At 40.0% G+C, this 19,331-nt stretch overlaps 1 protein-coding gene across 1 annotated transcript in view; it reads right to left on the bottom strand.

The window, feature by feature from the left end:
• KCNT2 (potassium sodium-activated channel subfamily T member 2) overlaps window positions 1-19,331 on the bottom strand; it is a 1,660,679-nt gene that overhangs the window by 939,241 nt on the left and 702,107 nt on the right. Inside the window, exon 12 of the mRNA XM_078650345.1 lies at window positions 7,866-7,960. Coding sequence (XP_078506471.1) covers window positions 7,866-7,960 — 95 coding nt within the window. The remainder of the gene's footprint in view (window positions 1-7,865; window positions 7,961-19,331) is intronic.

The following is a 19,331-nucleotide window of genomic DNA, read 5'->3' as shown; positions in this document are numbered from 1 at the left end:
GAATCGTTTTTGGCCACTATAGGTGTGGCAGGGTATACTCAGACATGAGTCCCTTGCTCACTGCTCCATCAGGATTCAAGCAAGCCGGGCCGACGAGGCGGAAATGCCAGAAACCGGTCCCCGGTAGTTTGTCTCCTTTCTGGTGAAGAATTGGCTTGGTAGTTTGGTCTGCCCTGTTCCCATGATGCACTGGGCCAGGGACAGACTAATTTGCATATAGCCAGTTTCTGAGCTGGGATGGGGCAGTGAGCTAAATAACGGTGATGGATCAAGCCCTGATCTTTGGACTGGGTAAGAGTGGTCTGCTTAATTCAGACACTCTGTTCATCACCACCCCCTTTTCTGAATCGTTTTTGGCCACTATAGGTGTGGCAAGGTATACTCAGACATGAGTCCCTTGCTCACTGCTCCATCAGGATTCAAGCAAGCCGGGCCGACGAGGCTGAAATGCCAGAAACCGGTCCCCGGTAGCTTGTCTCCTTTCTGGTGAAGAATTGGCTTGGTAGTTTGGTCTGCCCTGTTCCCATGATGCACTGGGCCAGGGACAGACTAATTTGCATATAGCCAGGTTCTGAGCTGGGATGGGGCAGTGAGCTAAATAACGGTGATGGATCAAGCCCTGATCTTTGGACTGGGTAAGAGTGGTCTGCTTAATTCAGACACTCTGTTCATCACCACCCCCTTTTCTGAATCGTTTTTGGCCACTATAGGTGTGGCAGGGTATACTCAGACATGAGTCCCTTGCTCACTGCTCCATCAGGATTCAAGCAAGCCGGGCCGACGAGGCTGAAATGCCAGAAACCGGTCCCCGGTAGCTTGTCTCCTTTCTGGTGAAGAATTGGCTTGGTAGTTTGGTCTGCCCTGTTCCCATGATGCACTGGGCCAGGGACAGACTAATTTGCATATAGCCAGTTTCTGAGCTGGGATGGGGCAGTGAGCTAAATAACGGTGATGGATCAAGCCCTGATCTTTGGACTGGGTAAGAGTGGTCTGCTTAATTCAGACACTCTGTTCATCACCACCCCCTTTTCTGAATCGTTTTTGGCCACTATAGGTGTGGCAGGGTATACTCAGACATGAGTCCCTTGCTCACTGCTCCATCAGGATTCAAGCAAGCTGGGCCGACGAGGCTGAAATGCCAGAAACCGGTCCCCGGTAGCTTGTCTCCTTTCTGGTGAAGAATTGGCTTGGTAGTTTGGTCTGCCCTGTTCCCATGATGCACTGGGCCAGGGACAGACTAATTTGCATATAGCCAGGTTCTGAGCTGGGATGGGGCAGTGAGCTAAATAACGGTGATGGATCAAGCCCTGATCTTTGGACTGGGTAAGAGTGGTCTGCTTAATTCAGACACTCTGTTCATCACCACCCCCTTTTCTGAATCGTTTTTGGCCACTATAGGTGTGGCAGGGTATACTCAGACATGAGTCCCTTGCTCACTGCTCCATCAGGATTCAAGCAAGCCGGGCCGACGAGGCTGAAATGCCAGAAACCGGTCCCCGGTAGCTTGTCTCCTTTCTGGTGAAGAATTGGCTTGGTAGTTTGGTCTGCCCTGTTCCCATGATGCACTGGGCCAGGGACAGACTAATTTGCATATAGCCAGGTTCTGAGCTGGGATGGGGCAGTGAGCTAAATAACGGTGATGGATCAAGCCCTGATCTTTGGACTGGGTAAGAGTGGTCTGCTTAATTCAGACACTCTGTTCATCACCACCCCCTTTTCTGAATCGGCTATTGCAGATATGTCGGCAGTTAAATTTAAAATCCAAATTGCGGCACAAAGAAAATAAGTGAGAGAACTAAGCAATTTAAAAAGCAGCAAAACAAGCATACAATCTCCCGCCTTCCCACCTCAGGAGAACATGGAGTCTCGCGAGCTAACGCGCTTCCTTCCTTTATTGTCCCGTCTGCAGCGCTAGAGCGCTGGGACTTGTAGTTCCCCCAATATGGCCACCACACAAACTATTCGGGCGTCTCCGACCACAGCACCTTAATCGGCTGCGTTTAATCGGAGGGGTCAGTGCAGGCTGTTGCAGATATGTCAGCAGTTAAATTTAAAATCCAAATTGCGGCGCAAAGAAAATAAGTGAGAGAACTAAGCAATTTAAAAAGCAGCAAAACAAGCATACAATCTCCCGGCTTCCGTCTCAGGAGAACATGGAGTATCTATATACATTTCAATGCTTGTTGAATTGCCTTTAATAATTTGCTTTATAATTACACTTTGCCTACAAATTAATTGTTCACATTGCTTTTTTGTTGTTACTTATCAACATTCTCTAGGTAAATATTACATCAACTAACAAAACAAAAGTAATAGGTACTGAAAAAGACATCTGTCTTTCTCTTGTTACTCAAAGCCTCCTCATTTATTCATTCCACATTACCGATGTTCATTTAATAATAATAATATATATGTCATAACTTATTCAAAATATCTCAATGGTAACATTGTCTTTTGTAGAAATATGGTAATTCCTTTTGGAATACCATGTTTCCTTGTCTTTCTACCAATCCAAATTGAGTAGCACCTTACAAGACTGGAAGGCTTGAATAGAGATTCGGATCCTGTGATTGCAGGGTGAAAGGAAAACCACCAGGATCTAATTTAAGGGATACTAATAGAAGATATATTCCACAAGAGGTTAACACAGAGCTATAGCTCTGTATGCTTAACAGAAGGAATGATATAGCCCAGTGGTTCCTAAACATTTAACTCCTGAGGACCCATATTGAGTCACTATTGGAAGCCAGAGACCCCCAAGCAGTTCGTATGATTTAAATGTTAAACATTAAAACTGTATTTTGAATAAAATAAATACACTTGTGTGCACATCAAACAAAAACTAGACTTGAATTACTAAAGATGTTAGTATTTTTATTTTTTTAATATTTAAAAAAAGTAAAAAATGTTAATGATAAGGTTGGTGCTGCATTTGGCGACTGACTTTTCATTGTTTGGTTTTATTTCGCTGCCCGAGGCTCCTCCTGCTGCCAAGGATGGACTGGAAACCTAAAGCTGCTCTGGAAAATGTTGTCAAACCAGTCCCTGTACAGTGCACACTAAGTGCAGCGAGTGAGCCTGACCACTACAAATGGGGCTTTGGGGGACGCTTCCCCCGAGTAAATTGGGGGGAAATGGTGCTTTTTACAACACCTTTGACATTATATTTTGAATTGTATTAGCTTTTAAAGCATAGTAAATAATGGCCTTACTATGCACCAGGATACAACAATCTTTTGACAATCTTCAATGATTGACAATCTTCAATGATTTCCTTACTACTACCCTCCAACAGTGCCTCTCATCTCTCCATAGCCCCACTGTCACATGTATTTAATTTATTTCATAGCAGCTCTCATACCAGTGTAGGGTGTCAGAGCACTTTACATCACACACATACATAGACAATGAATCATACATATGTGGATCAGTGAATAGAAAATGTTACATAAGGCAAAGGGGACTACAAGGTGTAGGATTCACATATCATCCATACTGGTAGACATGTTTTAAGAGTGCTTGGTCTGGAAAGGCACAAACTCAGGAATCAGAACAAAACACAGGGATTAGCAATGACTTTAATAATAAGGATTTATTTCTACCCAAACAAACCATTTTAGCATCATCGGGATAATGAAAGACTGGGAAAAAGCATAACTTACTAACTTGTACCATGCAGTTTGCATGCAGCTCTTTGATGACAGTTTATAGCTCACTGTGCTAGATTACGATTGGAACTTGTGAACTGCACATAATCTCTGTGGCCAAAGCAGGAACCCACTGAGCTATGCACAAAACAAAATACAGTTTTTTTTAATGCATGGTAGACATTCTTCGCAGCAGGCATATTAACCATCTGCACTTCCTTTGATGAGTCAAAGCTCCCACTGGACAAAACCCCCATCTCTCTCCAGCATGTAAATTATTCACCGGAGTTATCTTGACACTTCTATTGCTGCCCAAAAACTGCTGATTATACAAGGAACTTTGCAGTGCTTTTAAAACTGTTGCCTGCGAACCCCCTGGAATGTGTCCTGGACCCCTGGGGGTTCACACACCACAGTTTTGGAATGACTGATATAGCCCGCATGTAGAGTAGGTTTGGAAAAGGCCCTGTATGAAGGGTCAGCCCAAACTTTTTAGTTTGGAAAAAGGCCCTCTATGAAGGGTCAACCAAAACTTTTTACCTTCCTCCTCCTCTTTTTTGCTGAACTCTTTTTGTTGGCCTTAGGCATTTGAGCACGTTATCACTGCTAATCAGTGCTAAAGTGCATGTGCCTCTTCGCTAAACAATTGTGTATTTGGGGTAAACGTGATTGACATATTTAATTTATATGTAAGGCCCTGATAAGGTGGTATACCATATAGCCAGGGCCTGTAAATTAACTGCTACTAGTCGGCCTGTAGCACTGATTGTGCTACCCACAGAAATAGCCTTTCAAACCTGTCTCAGGCCTGCCACTGCAGTGCCTGTGTGTGCAGTTTACCGCCACTTTGACTTGGACTTTAATACTACTTGCCAAGCCTTAAACTCCCCTTTTATTACATATAAGTCCCCCTAATGTAGGACTTAGTCCTAAGTGTAAGGGGCTATGTAAGTAAAAGGTAGGACATGTACTTTTCTGTTTTGCATGTCCTGGTAGTGACAAACAACCTATTTTGTTTTTCACTACTGTGAGGCCCACTGCTCTCATAAGCTACCATTGGGAATTCCTTAATACACATTTAAGCTGTAATTCCTGAACAGACAGGAGTAGCTTTTCATGTTCCTCGTGTTTGGAATGGTATTTATAAATCCTTCTGAGTGGTATTGTTGAATTTAACATTACTATTTTAGAAATGCCACTTTTAGGAAGTGGACATTTCTCTGCAGTCACTGCTCTAGGTGCCTGACAGCCTGTCTCCAATACACGTCTGTAGTGAGTGACAGCTACATTTTATACATTCTCTCTAGACAGCCACAACACAGGATGGATAGGTGTGTCTGAGTACCTAAAGCACTGAGTTCAGCTCTGTACTGGCCAGAGTTGTGGGCTTTCTCCAATACTTACCCATTAACCAGCACTGTAAATAATTTTCTGTGGAACCTCACATTCCCCCTCTAGCATCCCTTTGTATCCACTTTTTTAGATATGGGAGTCAGAAGCTTTGCTGATAAAGCAAGGTTGAGTCCTTTGTATTCTGTAGGTGGCTGCGGACAACCCCGGAGCTTGTCCACTACACTACAGCCCACCAGGAAGTAACGGCAGAAGTCCAATCTACTCAAAGAGTCACTCTATACGGCTCACGCTGCCACTACTTGCTTCCCATTCAAAAACACACTGAAGATGCTTTACTCTGCAACTACAGCAGTCAGTGACTTTTGAAAACCTGCCTCCTCTCATCTGGCAATCGAATTTCTTAATTTTAAGCCTTTGAGGGAGTGTAAGCCATACTGGGATCGGGTGACTTTCTCTATAGACAGGAAACTATACTTCCAGTTCATGGCGGGCACCCTCCCACTGAGAGTCTTCAACCAGAGGTGGTCTGTTGGGGCCACAGATACATGTCCGGCCTAAACTTCTTTGCCTGCCCAGTTTTTGCCCGACCCCCTAGAATCTGGCTAGTTCCTACTTGCAGATGCTTAGACCAGTGTAGCCATTCAGCTGCACTTCATTTTCTGAGATCAGACTGCAGCCTACCCTTTGCCATACGAGTAGGCAAGCTTTAGGGGCACATGTGAATACTTCAACGAAAGGTACTCCCTCCCTCTTTACCCAATGTGTTTTACAGTTACCCTTTTTCATTTTACTAAAAGCATTGCCATAATTTTAGTACCTTTTTTCTTTTAGCATTTGTTTCCATATATGCAAGTTGACTTCACAGTGCTGCTATTGTACTATTGTTGCCACTTGTTTTATAAATCATTTTTGATTCATGCTGATTTTCATTGTTTTATTCACTTATTTATTATGCATTGTTTTGCTGCATTTGCACTTTTAAGGCCCTGGCGGACGAAATAAAGTTATTTGACTGACTGAGTACCCATCTACATGCATCTGCAGTCTGATGGTCTTCACTTGAATAGGATGTGTCCTGTCCAAAAGGACTGATTACCCCCCACAGATAGCCTGGTTGACACGCCTGGGTTGAAAGGGATATTTGTGCACTTCAGAGAGTTGTTTTGAAGTCAACCCCCACATCAAAGGCACGTTTGGATATAAATACTGGGTCTATGACTCCCTAAAAACAGACACTACTGGACTTGTAACTGAAGCTCTGCTAGAAGAAACTGTGGTGCTGCCTAAAGACTTAAGTGGACTGCTTCTCTGGAAGGACTATTTTACTACTTGTTGCCCTGCTGGCTGCTCTCTGACTTTGTTGAAGGTAATTTGGACTCTGCCTTCTGCCAGTTGATCTCAAAGAGCTTGTTGGATTGCCCCCTGTTCAAGTGGTCTCAGGGGCAACAAAGGCATTGTTTTTACACAAAGGCTGGGCACTGCCCTTTGTGCCTGAGTGACTGAGGAGCTGGTCTACGATTAATGTTTTGTTCCTTAGCAACAGCGAGAGTTGTCTACAGTCAGAGATTCATTCCCAAATGAAAGTGGAGTTTGTCTATTATCAGCGCTTCATATCTGAGTGACAGTGGAGTTTGTGAATGATTAGCACTTCATGTCCGATCGGCAGCGGAGTGTGTCCAGGAACAGCGCTTCGTATCTGCATGCTGATTGAAGTACTGTGTGCTGTGGAACCTCTGGGTGCCTGTAGCCAGCGTGTGCTCCCTCGTTGGCAGCCGTACCTGTGAAAGTACCTCGGTCTCAGTGACCAGAATTAACTAGTGAATCACTAATGACTTTTGGGGTGCATGGTTCCATCACAATTGTGATAAAGTCTCTCTAGTGAGCCTCTGAGGGATTTGTGTTGCATTACCCCGGTCTGCATAGCCGCAACTAACCTTTTTAAAAGCATTAGTGACCTTTAAGAACTGCTTCACAATTATACTTTAGAGAAGCATGTCGTGAGAGCCACTGGTTGCATTTCAATCGTTTTCACCTTGTTTTGTTCAGAATATAATAATCTATATTTCTAAACGTGTGTGGAAACTTTTTGTGGTGTTTTCATAGTGTTACTGCGTGTATTGCGCAAATACTATACACATTGCCTTTGTAGATAAGCCTGACTGCTCTGTGCCAAGGACCAGAGGGTGAGCACAGGCTATCTAATTGTGTAGCTTACCCAAACTAGAGTGGTTGTTCCAGCCAGGCCTGGGTGCACACCTCAACCAATCAGGAATCCCAGATCTAACATGAGGATTACTAGGAGACATTTTGTGTCCCCATATTATTACTGTCATAAAGAAAGTGGAGTTAGTTCAGAAACTAGAAAGTCGACATTCAACTTCAAGTTCTTTTGTTTGTTTCTTCCGTGGGGCTTATGCCTTCAAAATGTTAACCTCCTTTAAAACTCAGTGGAAGATGTATGATCAAAAGTTCCTTTTTCCTGTTTTATGCAACAACAATAAGCCCTTTAGGCAGATAGGTGAGTTCCAGAGTAACAGTATACAATGAAATCAGATAATCTAAAAAGTTATGTACTGTAAACTTAACAAGTGGGTAGGTCACAGTAGAACATTTAACAATGTTAAAGATCACAGGCTTAACACAAACACAATGCGATAAAGAAGCAAAAGTATAATATCACATTGCGGATAGAAATGAGCAATACTTTTGAAGAGAGAAGAGGTGATAATGACAGGCAAAATGAGATACAAGAATGTATTTGATTTACAAATCAAAATATATGAGACAATTGTTGAACATGTAGAATTTACTTTTTCAACACTTTTGGGTTAAATTACTTCTTGGTCTTTTCACTTTAAAGCTTACCAGGTGAAGATCAAACAGAGTAAGGTCGATATCAGGATCAGGACTTGATTGAACATTGCTGACTGGGTCCGCTGAATTGCCCTATGAAGGTCATTCTGTGTCACAGGACACAAAAACAGTATTAATAAACTGAATCTAAAAATGCAAGATTATTAGAGTATTATTGGAGCATTAAGAAATCCGTGAGTTTACTGGTCACATTCATTGTTTTGAAAATTACTTCACTTAATGCTAATAACATCATTTATAGTTTATCTGACATGTCAAACATATTAATCCCACAATTCAGAAATTGTCTTTCTGCAAGTGTTCCTGCTAAGAACTTCCTTTATAGATTATTCTAATACCACAGTTCAAAAACTGTTTCTGCACATGTTTCTGCATTTATATTTGCAAAGCTAACACCAGCTTGATTGCTTTTACTAACAGGCCAGCACTCTCATGTAGTGAAATGTTATACCTGTCCAGTACAAAATCATATGCCGAGATAAATTCTTGAACATTGCACATATTGGATGTTTGCTGTACAGTGATGTGCACATACAATCAGTGGAATGTTTGGAGAAATTAAAGTATTTAATTAAGTTAGTGCCTGCTACAAGGAAGTGATATATTTCTTTTCTATGCAAAGCCCAGTCTCTCTATCAAAGATCTGGCTTAGTGTCAAAAACTATTGATGCTGTCACTGATCTTCCCAAGTTTCAATCCCTGATGCTTGGTGGAACCAAGCAAACCACGATTTGCAATGGGAGAAGGGCAATTTTCCAACACAAAATACCTTTTTGACTGGAAAATAAATTATTTTGTTCCTTTCTCTCTAGCGCAAAGTCTTTGTAAATCTGCCCCTACATGTTTGCGATAGATTGTTTCAATAGTTAAAGTTCATTTAAAAATTGGTTGAATTGCTTAGGTTTTAGTGCGCATTTATTAAGGTGTGAAATAAGCAAACCCTGGAACAGAAAAACAAATATATATGGATTTTTTTTCAGTATTTCTCATACTTTTTTTAATGAGATTCATTAATTTGCCAATTTGGAAAGAGAAGTTTAGTAAATACTCCAGAAAGGCATCTGCTTAAAACACACATTGGTGCATAACACACAATAGGTCGTAGTAAATTCAGTGGCGACCAGTAATTTGAGCAGACTGGGAGCAGGCAGGCCACACACACACACATACACTCACTAATCTAGATGCACATTCACTCACACCCCTATGCATTTGTAAGCATGCACACATACACACACCATTCACAATCACACACACAATCATCTACAGAATGCATTCACAAATAAACATACATTCATACATACACACATGCCTGCTCACAGCAAACATTTTTTTTAAACTAACTGGCTACAGCGGCGAGCTGATTGTAAGAGAAATGCCCCCGAGGTTCCTGGATGACCGGAACTGCCGCCTCCTCTCATTGGTTGATCTTAGGCCAGCTAGTGAGAGGAGATGGCAGTTCATAACTTGTCAAAGAATGGGATGGGGTAGTGAGACTGCTGACCCTACCTCACTCTATGATGAGTTGTCACCGATTGACACTCAACCTAGGGAACTGCGGGGCTTAAACCTGAAGCACTCAGGTCTGAGGCTATCAGTGACACTCCACTCTTCATGAGGGGAGGACCAACAATTGTTTTGTTGGGCTGACGAGGCAAGCCCACCGGGCAGCGACATAATCAGCTCGGAAAAGTTCAACTCAGGCAGCGAGGCACATTTAAGCGCATGTATGGCACCTGGCTGCCTAACCAGAATATAAAGAGTGTTTATCGGACTGACCTTTGCTCAGCCTGACATACACTCTTCAAATGTGGGTGGTGGGCCCCTCAGCCCTTAAGGACAGGCTGCTGCTGTGCAAATTTCAAATGCTTTAGTAAATTTGCCCCTTGTATTTTTAGCAACACAAGCATTTATAAAATTCTGTTGGACCTTTGACTAAGCAGACATATTTGTTTTTATGCATTGGTGCATGATTTCAGTTCAGTTTGATATTTGAATTTGATCAACTTGGAATGCCACTTGACCTAAAATATAAAATGGAAAGGCCAGATCATGCAGATATTGCTGTCACCTTATTGTGCAGTCGTCATGGCGTATTTCTCATACCAATTGCACAAAGATTTTGACATCAATGGAGGTGGCATACTCTTGTAGTTCTCCTAAATTCAAGCAGTAAGTCTAGAGCAATCGTGGCTTACTCCTGGAACATAGAAGTAAACCAGAAATACCATAATTGTAAGACATGGATTAATATTTGTGAATATGGCCGCATGAGTATAGCAGGAATACTCCTAGCTAATATCCAGACTGCAGGAGTATATCAGGAATACTACACTGGCAAGCAAAAATATTTCCGAATAATTAATTGGTTCCAAATTATTTTCTCTCGGATAGCAAAGCCCATGGGAAAGTCAAGAAGTGACCCAAACCGTCTACATTTTAAAGATCTATTTAAAATAGTTCTAGCCATCAAAGTGCACACATCTTCAAATTCAGCTTGTGTAATATACCTGTCTGTTTATTCATGGACATTCCCTTGCTATTCATGCAAAATGCATGCATGAGGTGTGTTGCCTGACTCGCAAAGGAGTAGGACGTGAGTTTTTACCTCTCCGGGCCCCAGCAACATTCTGAGCCCCATCTGCGGAACCAGCATCAGCCTGACCACTGTGAAGGCTGGGCGAAGCACAGGCATGTCTCCCGCATAGTGCCATTGGTGGTCTGGGGGCCCATTGAGAGCCGATCCCGGCCATAAAGAGCAGGCTCTGATGGAGCGAGATAGAAAACAAAATTTTGTTTAAACTCGCGAAGTCACATTTCCATAACATGAATAATAGTATTAATGATTTGTGATATGTCGTGCTAATACAACTTAGATTAAACTTTACACATGGGGGGACTAACATGTGTGCTCATAAACGTGCATAATTGTTGCATCTTTTTGTTCGTGCAAAATAATAAAATAAATTATTGTTTTCGTTTTTGTCACCACTAACTGCTGCAAACTTAAAAGAAGCATGTGCTTATTTTGCTTTTCCTTGTCTATGTGATGTCATTTCTACTATTCTAGGTGCACATAAGTCTCATGAATTAATGAAGACTGGTAGATATAAACGCTGCTTTATTTGTTTGCATTTGCTAGGTAACATTTGACTAATCGGGTGGGTTAATTAATTAGTAAATCCTGGGGTGGATACAGAATCTACATTATTTCTTACATTAATACTTTTCTTGTGTTTGTTTTATACTAGAAAGCATAAGTTGCCTGCTTTTGGGCCTAGTTTGCTCGAGTTGCTAAAAGCTGAAATTTACTTCTGCAAAAGTCACGAGATGCCCATTCCGAAATAAAGTGTTCGTCAAAAGCTGCATTCACAAAGCAAAAACTGATGTGCTGTCATCATTCTGTCGGACGTGGCCAAGGTCGAAAAAGAACATTTTGTCAGTCTTAACTTGGCATCCGCGGAAGTCAAATGGACGCAGCGAGAACATTATTGTACATTTGTTGCAAACCAAGGAAGCTCCTGGTTGCACTCGGAAAAGGACAATGGTCTTTAAGAAATGTGTCTTAATGGAAATTTTGAAATGTGGGTGACATGTCACTTGTCACTCTCAGCCAATGGGACATCGAAGATTTCTGAAAACTTTCCTTTGCGTAGTTTAGTTAGCGTAGAAAGGTATAAAAAGTCATGCCCCTAGGGATGGGCTGGCTGCTGCTTTCTGACTTTCCGATGAGGGTGAAGTGCTGTCAGACATTGCGTGGAGCACGTAAGAATCTTCAAAGAACTTTACTTTAATTTCTATCTATTTAGCTCAACTAGGGACTTAGGTTTTAGAAATGCTAAACTTTTAAATACTTACTTAAACTTTGATTCACTTACTTAATTTGTATTTTCCTCATGACTTTTTACAAACATGCTTGCTTCAATGCTAATAAATTACTTTTATAAAACTATCAATTGAAATACCATAATTTAGTAAATAAAATCTTACTTTTGACAAACAAGCTGGTCTTGATTATTCAGAAGTGTAGGTTACTATTAGCTAGATCACGTCGCCAATGGTGGTCGTTTAAATAGTTAGGATTTGTTATAATGACAATATTCTTTCCGCTAATGTATAATATTGTATATAGTTTGTAAATTAGGTGTATATAGATTTAATCCGACCACCTGATTCAGTAGGCCCAAAATATGTCAGGTTTATAAATGGGTCCATGAATTAGTATAGAATTTTGTTTATAGGTTATGAAGTTGGGTAGCGTTGTTTATAATATATTTTCTATAGGCCGCTGGATCAGGTTGCTAAGGGTAACCAAGGTAATATGTTGGTTGCTAAGGGTTACTAAGGTGTTATGGTATGGAAATAGGATCGATGTTTTAACACATGTTGAGTTTGTTATTCGTGCTATCTGTAAGCTATACCGGTATAGATTGTGTGGCGAGAAATTAGTCACGCAAGTCATCTGTTCTGTTTGTAGTGATATCGCCGAGTATCACAAGTGGTATCGCCGTGTACCATAGTGTTGTCGCCGTGCAGCACAGTTTTAGGGCTAGGTGTGAATCTTGTATAGTGAGGGTTTTCTAAGAAATTAGAGCAGCATGAGAATAGGGACAAAGCGCCTTCCATAAAACTCACTGTGATAAGAGTATTAGTTATATCCGAGCTTGAGTGAAGGGTAAAGTAGCGTCGGTGCATGATTATCTATAAACAGGTTAGAGTCCTGTACGGGTACATGTTTTATATCTAAAAACAGGTGAGAGCCCTGTACGGATAACGTCGTTATTTTGCTAACGGTGTATGAATTCTATAAACAGGTGAGAGTCCTGTACGGATTTCATGTGTGTTCGAAAATAGGGAATTTTCCGTGTGAAAGTGCGAGTTTGATTTGTATTTTATGTTCAAGTGGAACTCTTAGAACTGTCACTTCGCGGTGCGTTCAGAGGAAAGCGAGTTCATAATTATACGTGTTAGAAGGGTGGGGTAAGGGTTACTCTACTGACAATTGAAAATTATCCTTAGTGTGAATAGCGCCGTCTATTCCGAAGTGTGGATACTTGAATGTATGTATACTATCCTAAATAGTGAAACGAACAGATGAGTCCTTATTGTCATTGTTAAGAATTAATTTACACTGAAAAGTGTTCTTAAAATGGCGCTGTGAAAAGATTTTGTGAAGGAGGGGTAAGCGCCAGGAGTGAGAAACGAGAAACCGCAGCTGCTGTATACGTCACAGAGCCGCGCTGGGATTGGGTGACCTACGTCACAAACTATACTCTGATTGGCTCTTGAGTCTCTGACGATCTGTAAGCTAATTGGTTCTTCAGGAAAATTCCAAATTTATTGGTTGAGCAGAAAAGTGACGTAGCTCAACTGTCATTGGCTTGTTGGTGTGTTTCGCGCACGGATTGGTTGTTTTGCGGAACATCCCGGAAATATTTTACGAACGATTTTGTGAATTAGATTTAACTCTTAAAAATGAGTTATCATTTTAAACATGTTGAGAAAAAGCCAACATTATTTCAGAAGTTTAAAAATTTATTTTCACCTCACAAGAAAATCGAAACGCGAGGTGGTAAACTACTTCATAAGTATAAAACACCTGCAGCGTACATGGAAGGTGAATATGGATATCATACTGTTTTATGGTTTGATAGTTGGAAACGCTATACTAAGAACGACGGTGTTTTAACTTGGCCTGATGATGGTTCATTTAATGTAAAAGTTTTGAGAAATTTACGAGAGAAAATGAATGCTCTTATTCCAAAACCGAGACCAACTCAATTTGAAGCATTAGTTGAATGGGAAGATGAGATGTATCAGTTACAAAGAGAAGCTAGTGGAATTAAAAGACCGTCTAAAAATCCACCTTGGAGAAGAGATACTCATGAAGACAGGTTGCGAATGTGGAGACAGGGAAACATGAGTGAAGGATTGTATTTAATTCAAGAAATGGTAATGGGTACTCCTGCTGGGAAATCTATGGAAAGTGAATCTGAAGATGCAGTTATGGAAGAAATATATACTACAGCTAGAAAGAATCAGCCTTTGAGACCTCCTAGATCATGGTCTACTCCGGTGGTTTCTACTGAAACTTCACCGAGTGCACCTCCAATTAATGAAGCTCCTAAACTTTATCCAAATAATTGTGAAATCATTGAAACTCCTAGAAGACCAGAATTTGATAATGCTCGAAATGAAGGTAGACATTTTACAATGGCTCCAAGGGCAAGAGAAGCTCCAAAAGATTATACCAGAGAGGCAAGAAATGTTGAAGATGTCGATTCTGCTGAATATTTAAGATCTAAAGAAGAATTAATTAGAAGAATGACAAAAGGCATGGAAGCTGTGACAGTTCCAGTAACGATTGGTCCTGTTCAACCTGTATTTGACCAAAAAGAATCAAGCAAAACAGGTTTAACTATTCCTTTAAATGCAGAAATTCAAAAGGTTGCTGAAAAATTTTATTCAGACCTATCTGAAATAAACTCTTCTAGATCAAGAATGCCTGATTTAACCTTTAATGAGGATTTATCTCCAAAAACACCAATGGGTGCTATATCAGATATAGGGAGTCCTGAAGTCAGGGTAACTACACCAAAACTTGATGTGGCTAAATTAAAAGCAAATATCGAAGAATTAATAATCGGAACAATTGGTCCAGATAGTTTAAATTACTATCGAGATGATGAACTACTGTTCATTTGCAAAAGTATTCAGTGGAAAACGAAAAATAAATATGATCAACTAGAGGATCTAGCAGCGGAACTTGAAATCGATGTGAGTAAACAAAAGAATTTTGCAAAACATTACAGATTAGACTTTTCAGAAAGTGACATTGAGAGTTTGAACTCAATGGGAAGAATACTACATATAAAAGATTTGATTGTTTACATCAAAAAGCTAGGAGAACTCAATAAGTGGAGAGTGAAATGGACGAAAAAGAAGGAAGATGAAAGATTGGAGAAATTGTCAAAACAATTTCCAATGAGAGAAATTGCAGGTGGAGGATATGTTCATGTCCCTTGGTCAAGACAGGACATACTGTTGTTTACAAACGACTTTCCGAAGTTGAGGGAGAAACCAGTAGAATGGTATAGACAAGTGGATAGATTTATCAAAGTATCAAAAGTTCTGTGGATTGATTTAGATGGATTTTTCGACATTGTCGTTCCATCAGATCTTTGGACAGAATGCAAAATATCAATTAGTTGGCCAAAAACAGAACCTGAGCGAATCAAAGAAACAGGTGCTCCAAATCCACTTGTAATGGATTTTTACGAAAAGGTGATTGTTTGGATGAAAAACAAAATTCCACCCAAAGAAGTTGATTGGGTTAAAATAGAAAGGACAGAACAGGAAACAAAAGAATCAGTTCATTCTTTTTATGAAAGACTACTGTTAATCTTTAAACAATACAGTGGTTATGAAAAACTAGATGAAAAAGATATGAGTCATTTTGTCTATAGATTTGTTTATGGACTAAAACCTGAAATTGCAGACATGATCAGAAATAGCATTGTAGGATGGCAATCACTTTCTGTAGATGATATTCTGAGAAAAGCTAAATATTGCAGTGATGAATTAGAAGTGAGACAGAAGAAGCTCAAGGAAAAAGCCATGTGGGCTCAGGTAAAAGTGGCTGAGCAACAGATTGCCAGCATGGGTAATAAGAACACAAATTTTGTTCAAACTGGAAATACAAACCAGATACAAGGAAAGTTTAAAGGTAATAATTTCCCAAAGAAATTTAGCCCAAAGATTGAGGAGTTGAAACAAAGATTACCTTGTTTTAATTGTGGCGAAATTGGACATTGGAGAGACGAGTGTCCTCATCCTCCTAAAAACTTAAAGAATCCCTTATTGAATCCACAGATGCAGAATGGTGTTGACCTGCAGCAACAGCTACAGATGCAACAGGGGTTAAACGAGTTAAACATTCAGCGACAGTTGCAGCAACAGCAACAGCAACAGGTGAATAATCGTCAGGATCAATTGCCACAACCACCTTTTCCGAATTGTGGGGGAGTTCAAAAATATAATCCAAACGTGGGATTTCAGGGAAATGAACAGGTAATAAAACCACAAAAACAGCAAAAGCAGCAAAGAGTTCAAATGCAAAATGCTTCACAACAGTTTTTATTAGCAGAAAGTCAAGACAGTGATTCTGATGATTATTGCTGACGGTGCCCGGGAGAGGAGGAAGAGTGTGTTGTTGGAGCCACTCTTGAGGTTGACCAGTCCAGTCCTTTTGTAAACGGGAAAGTTAATGATGTAGACATCACTTTTCTAGTGGACACTGGTGCTACCCGTTCTACTGTTAGATCAGTGGAAATTGAAAACCTACCTCTCTCTGGGGATACCATCCAAGTTGTCGGAGTAAGTAATCAGCAAATTAAAACTGACTTAACTGATCCAGTTCCAGTTGAAATTGGAAATTACAGAGACAAACACAGATTTGTGGTTTGTAATAGTAGTCCAGTGAATTTATTAGGCAGGGATATCCTATGTAAAATGAATTGCAGAATATATTGTTCTCCTGATGGAGTTGAGTTACAAACAATGGAGGAAGATGGTTTGTACAGAATGACAATGATGATGATGGAAGCAGAAGAAACAAAATTGTTTCCTGCAATGGAAAAGAAAGATTTGCCTGAAGAGCTCAGAGAAACAGTGAAATCTGAAATATGGGATTTTACTGGGAATGAAATGGGTCTAATGAAAAACATAGATCCAGTAAAAATTACTTTAAAACAGGGAATAGAATTTCCAAACATTCCACAGTATAAAATGAAAACAGAAACAATTGAAGGGATTACACCTATTATTGAAAAATTCATTAAACAAGGCGTATTAAAGGAAATGGAGAGTAGTCCTTGTAATTCACCAATTATGGGAGTTAAAAAGTCAAATGGAACATTTAGAATTGTACAAGATTTGAGAAAGGTTAATCAAATTGTCGTTCCATGTTGTCCTGTGGTTCCAAATCCAGCAGTAATTCTGTACCAAATTCCACATGATGCTGAATGGTACACAGTCATTGATCTTTGCAATGCTTTCTTTACGGTCCCTTTACATCCAGACAGTTATGAAATCTTTGCTTTCAGATTCCAAGGTAAGACCCTCGGATGGTGTAGAATCCCTCAGGGCTATACAGAGAGTCCTTCAATCTTTAATGAACTGTTAAAAAGATCATTAGAAAACCTAGACTTACCTGGTAGGTCTACGTTAGTGCAATATATTGATGATTTGTTGATAGCTGCTAAGACAAGAGAAAATTGTGTGACAGACACAATAATTCTGTTAAATCGCCTTGCAGAAGAAGGACATAAAGTGTCCCCAGCAAAACTACAGTTTTGCAAACAAGAAGTAAAATATCTTGGTCACAGAATTGCAAAGGGAAAAAGACAAGTAACAATTGAGAGAATAAAAATGATTCAAGCAATGTTACCTCCAAGAACACAGAGACAGGTCAGAATGTTCTTGGGAATGGTTGGTTACTGTCGACAATGGATAAGTGGATTCTCAGTAATTGCAAAACCACTACAAAGACTGACAAAGTCAGATGTAAAAGATCCAATTATTCTAAATGATGCTGAGATGGATTCTTTTGAGAACCTGAAAAAGAGCTTATGTCAAGCTCCTGCTTTAGGTATGCCAAATTATGAGAAAGATTTCGAACTGTATTGCAGTGAGAGAGAAGGATGTGCATTATCTGTGTTGATTCAGAGACATGGAAATCTTAAGAAACCTATTGCATACTTCTCTGCAGTTCTTGATCCCATTGCAAAAGCATTACCAGGTTGCTTGAAAGCAGTTGCAGCTACAAGTATTAGTCTCGAACAAAGTGAGGGAATCATTATGGGATTTCCTGTGAAAGTTTTTGTACCTCATTCAGTTGAGATATTGCTGACAAGAGGTAAAACTCAACATTTGACAAGTAGCAGATTGACAAAGTATGAGAAAATCATACTAGGGGCAGATAATGTTTCGATTTCAAGATGTTTAAATCTGAATCCTTCTACATTACTGCCTGATTCTGAAATCGTTGATGACATTGAGACAGAACATGAGTGTTTAGATGTCATGGAATTCTGTACTAAACCAAGAAAAGACATCAAAGACAGACCTTTGTCTGAATCGGATTTTGTCTACTTTGTAGATGGCTCATGTTTAAGATCCGAAGGAGGTGTCTTGAAAGCCTCATATTCAGTTTGTACAGTTAAAGATGTCGAAGAAGCATCATGTCTTGAAGGAGTTCGTTCAGCACAAGTGGCTGAATTAATTGCTTTGATTCGTGCATGTGAAATATCAAAAGATATAAGAATTACCATCATTACTGATAGTCAGTATGGGTATGGAGTTGTGCATGATTATGGACAACTCTGGTCACAGAGAGGATACATGACATCAGCAGGGTCACCGATTAAAAATGCAGTTTTCATTAGGAGATTAATTGAAGCAATACAATTGCCGAAAGAAATCGCTATTGTTAAGTGTGCAGCGCACACTAAAGGAGTTGATTATATATCCAAGGGCAATGCCTTTGCAGATGAAACGGCTAAATACTGCGCAAGGAAAAATTATTCATACAATCGGGAAAGGAGTAAAGAAACTGATTCAAATTCATTAATGCTAACAACAGTTGTAGAAACATGGCATGAGATTAGAGATTTACAAAACGAAGCAGATGATGAAGAGAAAGACTTGTGGTTAAGATCAGATTGTAGACCACGTGAAGAAGATGGAGTGTGGGTTTACAAAGATGGTAGAGTGGTCTTACCAAATTGCTTGATTGCTGACATGGCCAGATTATATCATGGTCCAGCACATCTGGGAAGAGATTCTATGGTTAGACTTTTCAGAGAAACATGGTTCAATACTAAGTTCAGAACTATTGCAGAATCTTTTTGTCAAAGGTGTTTGTCATGCCAACAAATGAATCCAAACAGAAAATCAGTGGTGGGGACAGGAATAATTGGTCGAGAAGGGGGTCCCTTTACCAGGTTACAAATGGATTTCATCGAAATGCCCTTACACAATTGTTTGAAATATGTTCTTGTAATTGTTTGCTTATTTTCTAGATGGGTAGAGGCTTTCCCTACACGACATTGTGATTCAATTACAGTGGCAAAACTGATGCTCAGAGAAATCATCCCAAGGTACGGTTTTCCAGTCACTATTGAGAGTGATGGAGGAAGCCATTTTGATAACAAACTGATGAAGTTAATTTGCAAAGCTTTGAGCATTGAGCAGAAAATACACTGTGCATACAGACCAGAGGCATCTGGGGTGGTTGAACAGATTAATGGAACAATTAAAAACAGAATTGGAAAAATGTGTCTTGAAACAGGTGTAAAGTGGACTGATGCTCTTCCACTTGTTTTGATGTCATTAAGAAGTACACCAGATAAAAAGACAGGTTTGAGTCCTCATGAAATTTTAATGGGAAGAGTTATG

Source organism: Lissotriton helveticus, chromosome 1_1 (assembly GCF_964261635.1).
Source record: "Lissotriton helveticus chromosome 1_1, aLisHel1.1, whole genome shotgun sequence".
Classification (NCBI taxonomy): Eukaryota; Metazoa; Chordata; class Amphibia; order Caudata; family Salamandridae; genus Lissotriton; species Lissotriton helveticus.
The sequence above is the reverse complement of the archived record's forward strand: the minus strand, read 5'-3'. Positions and strand labels throughout refer to the sequence as shown.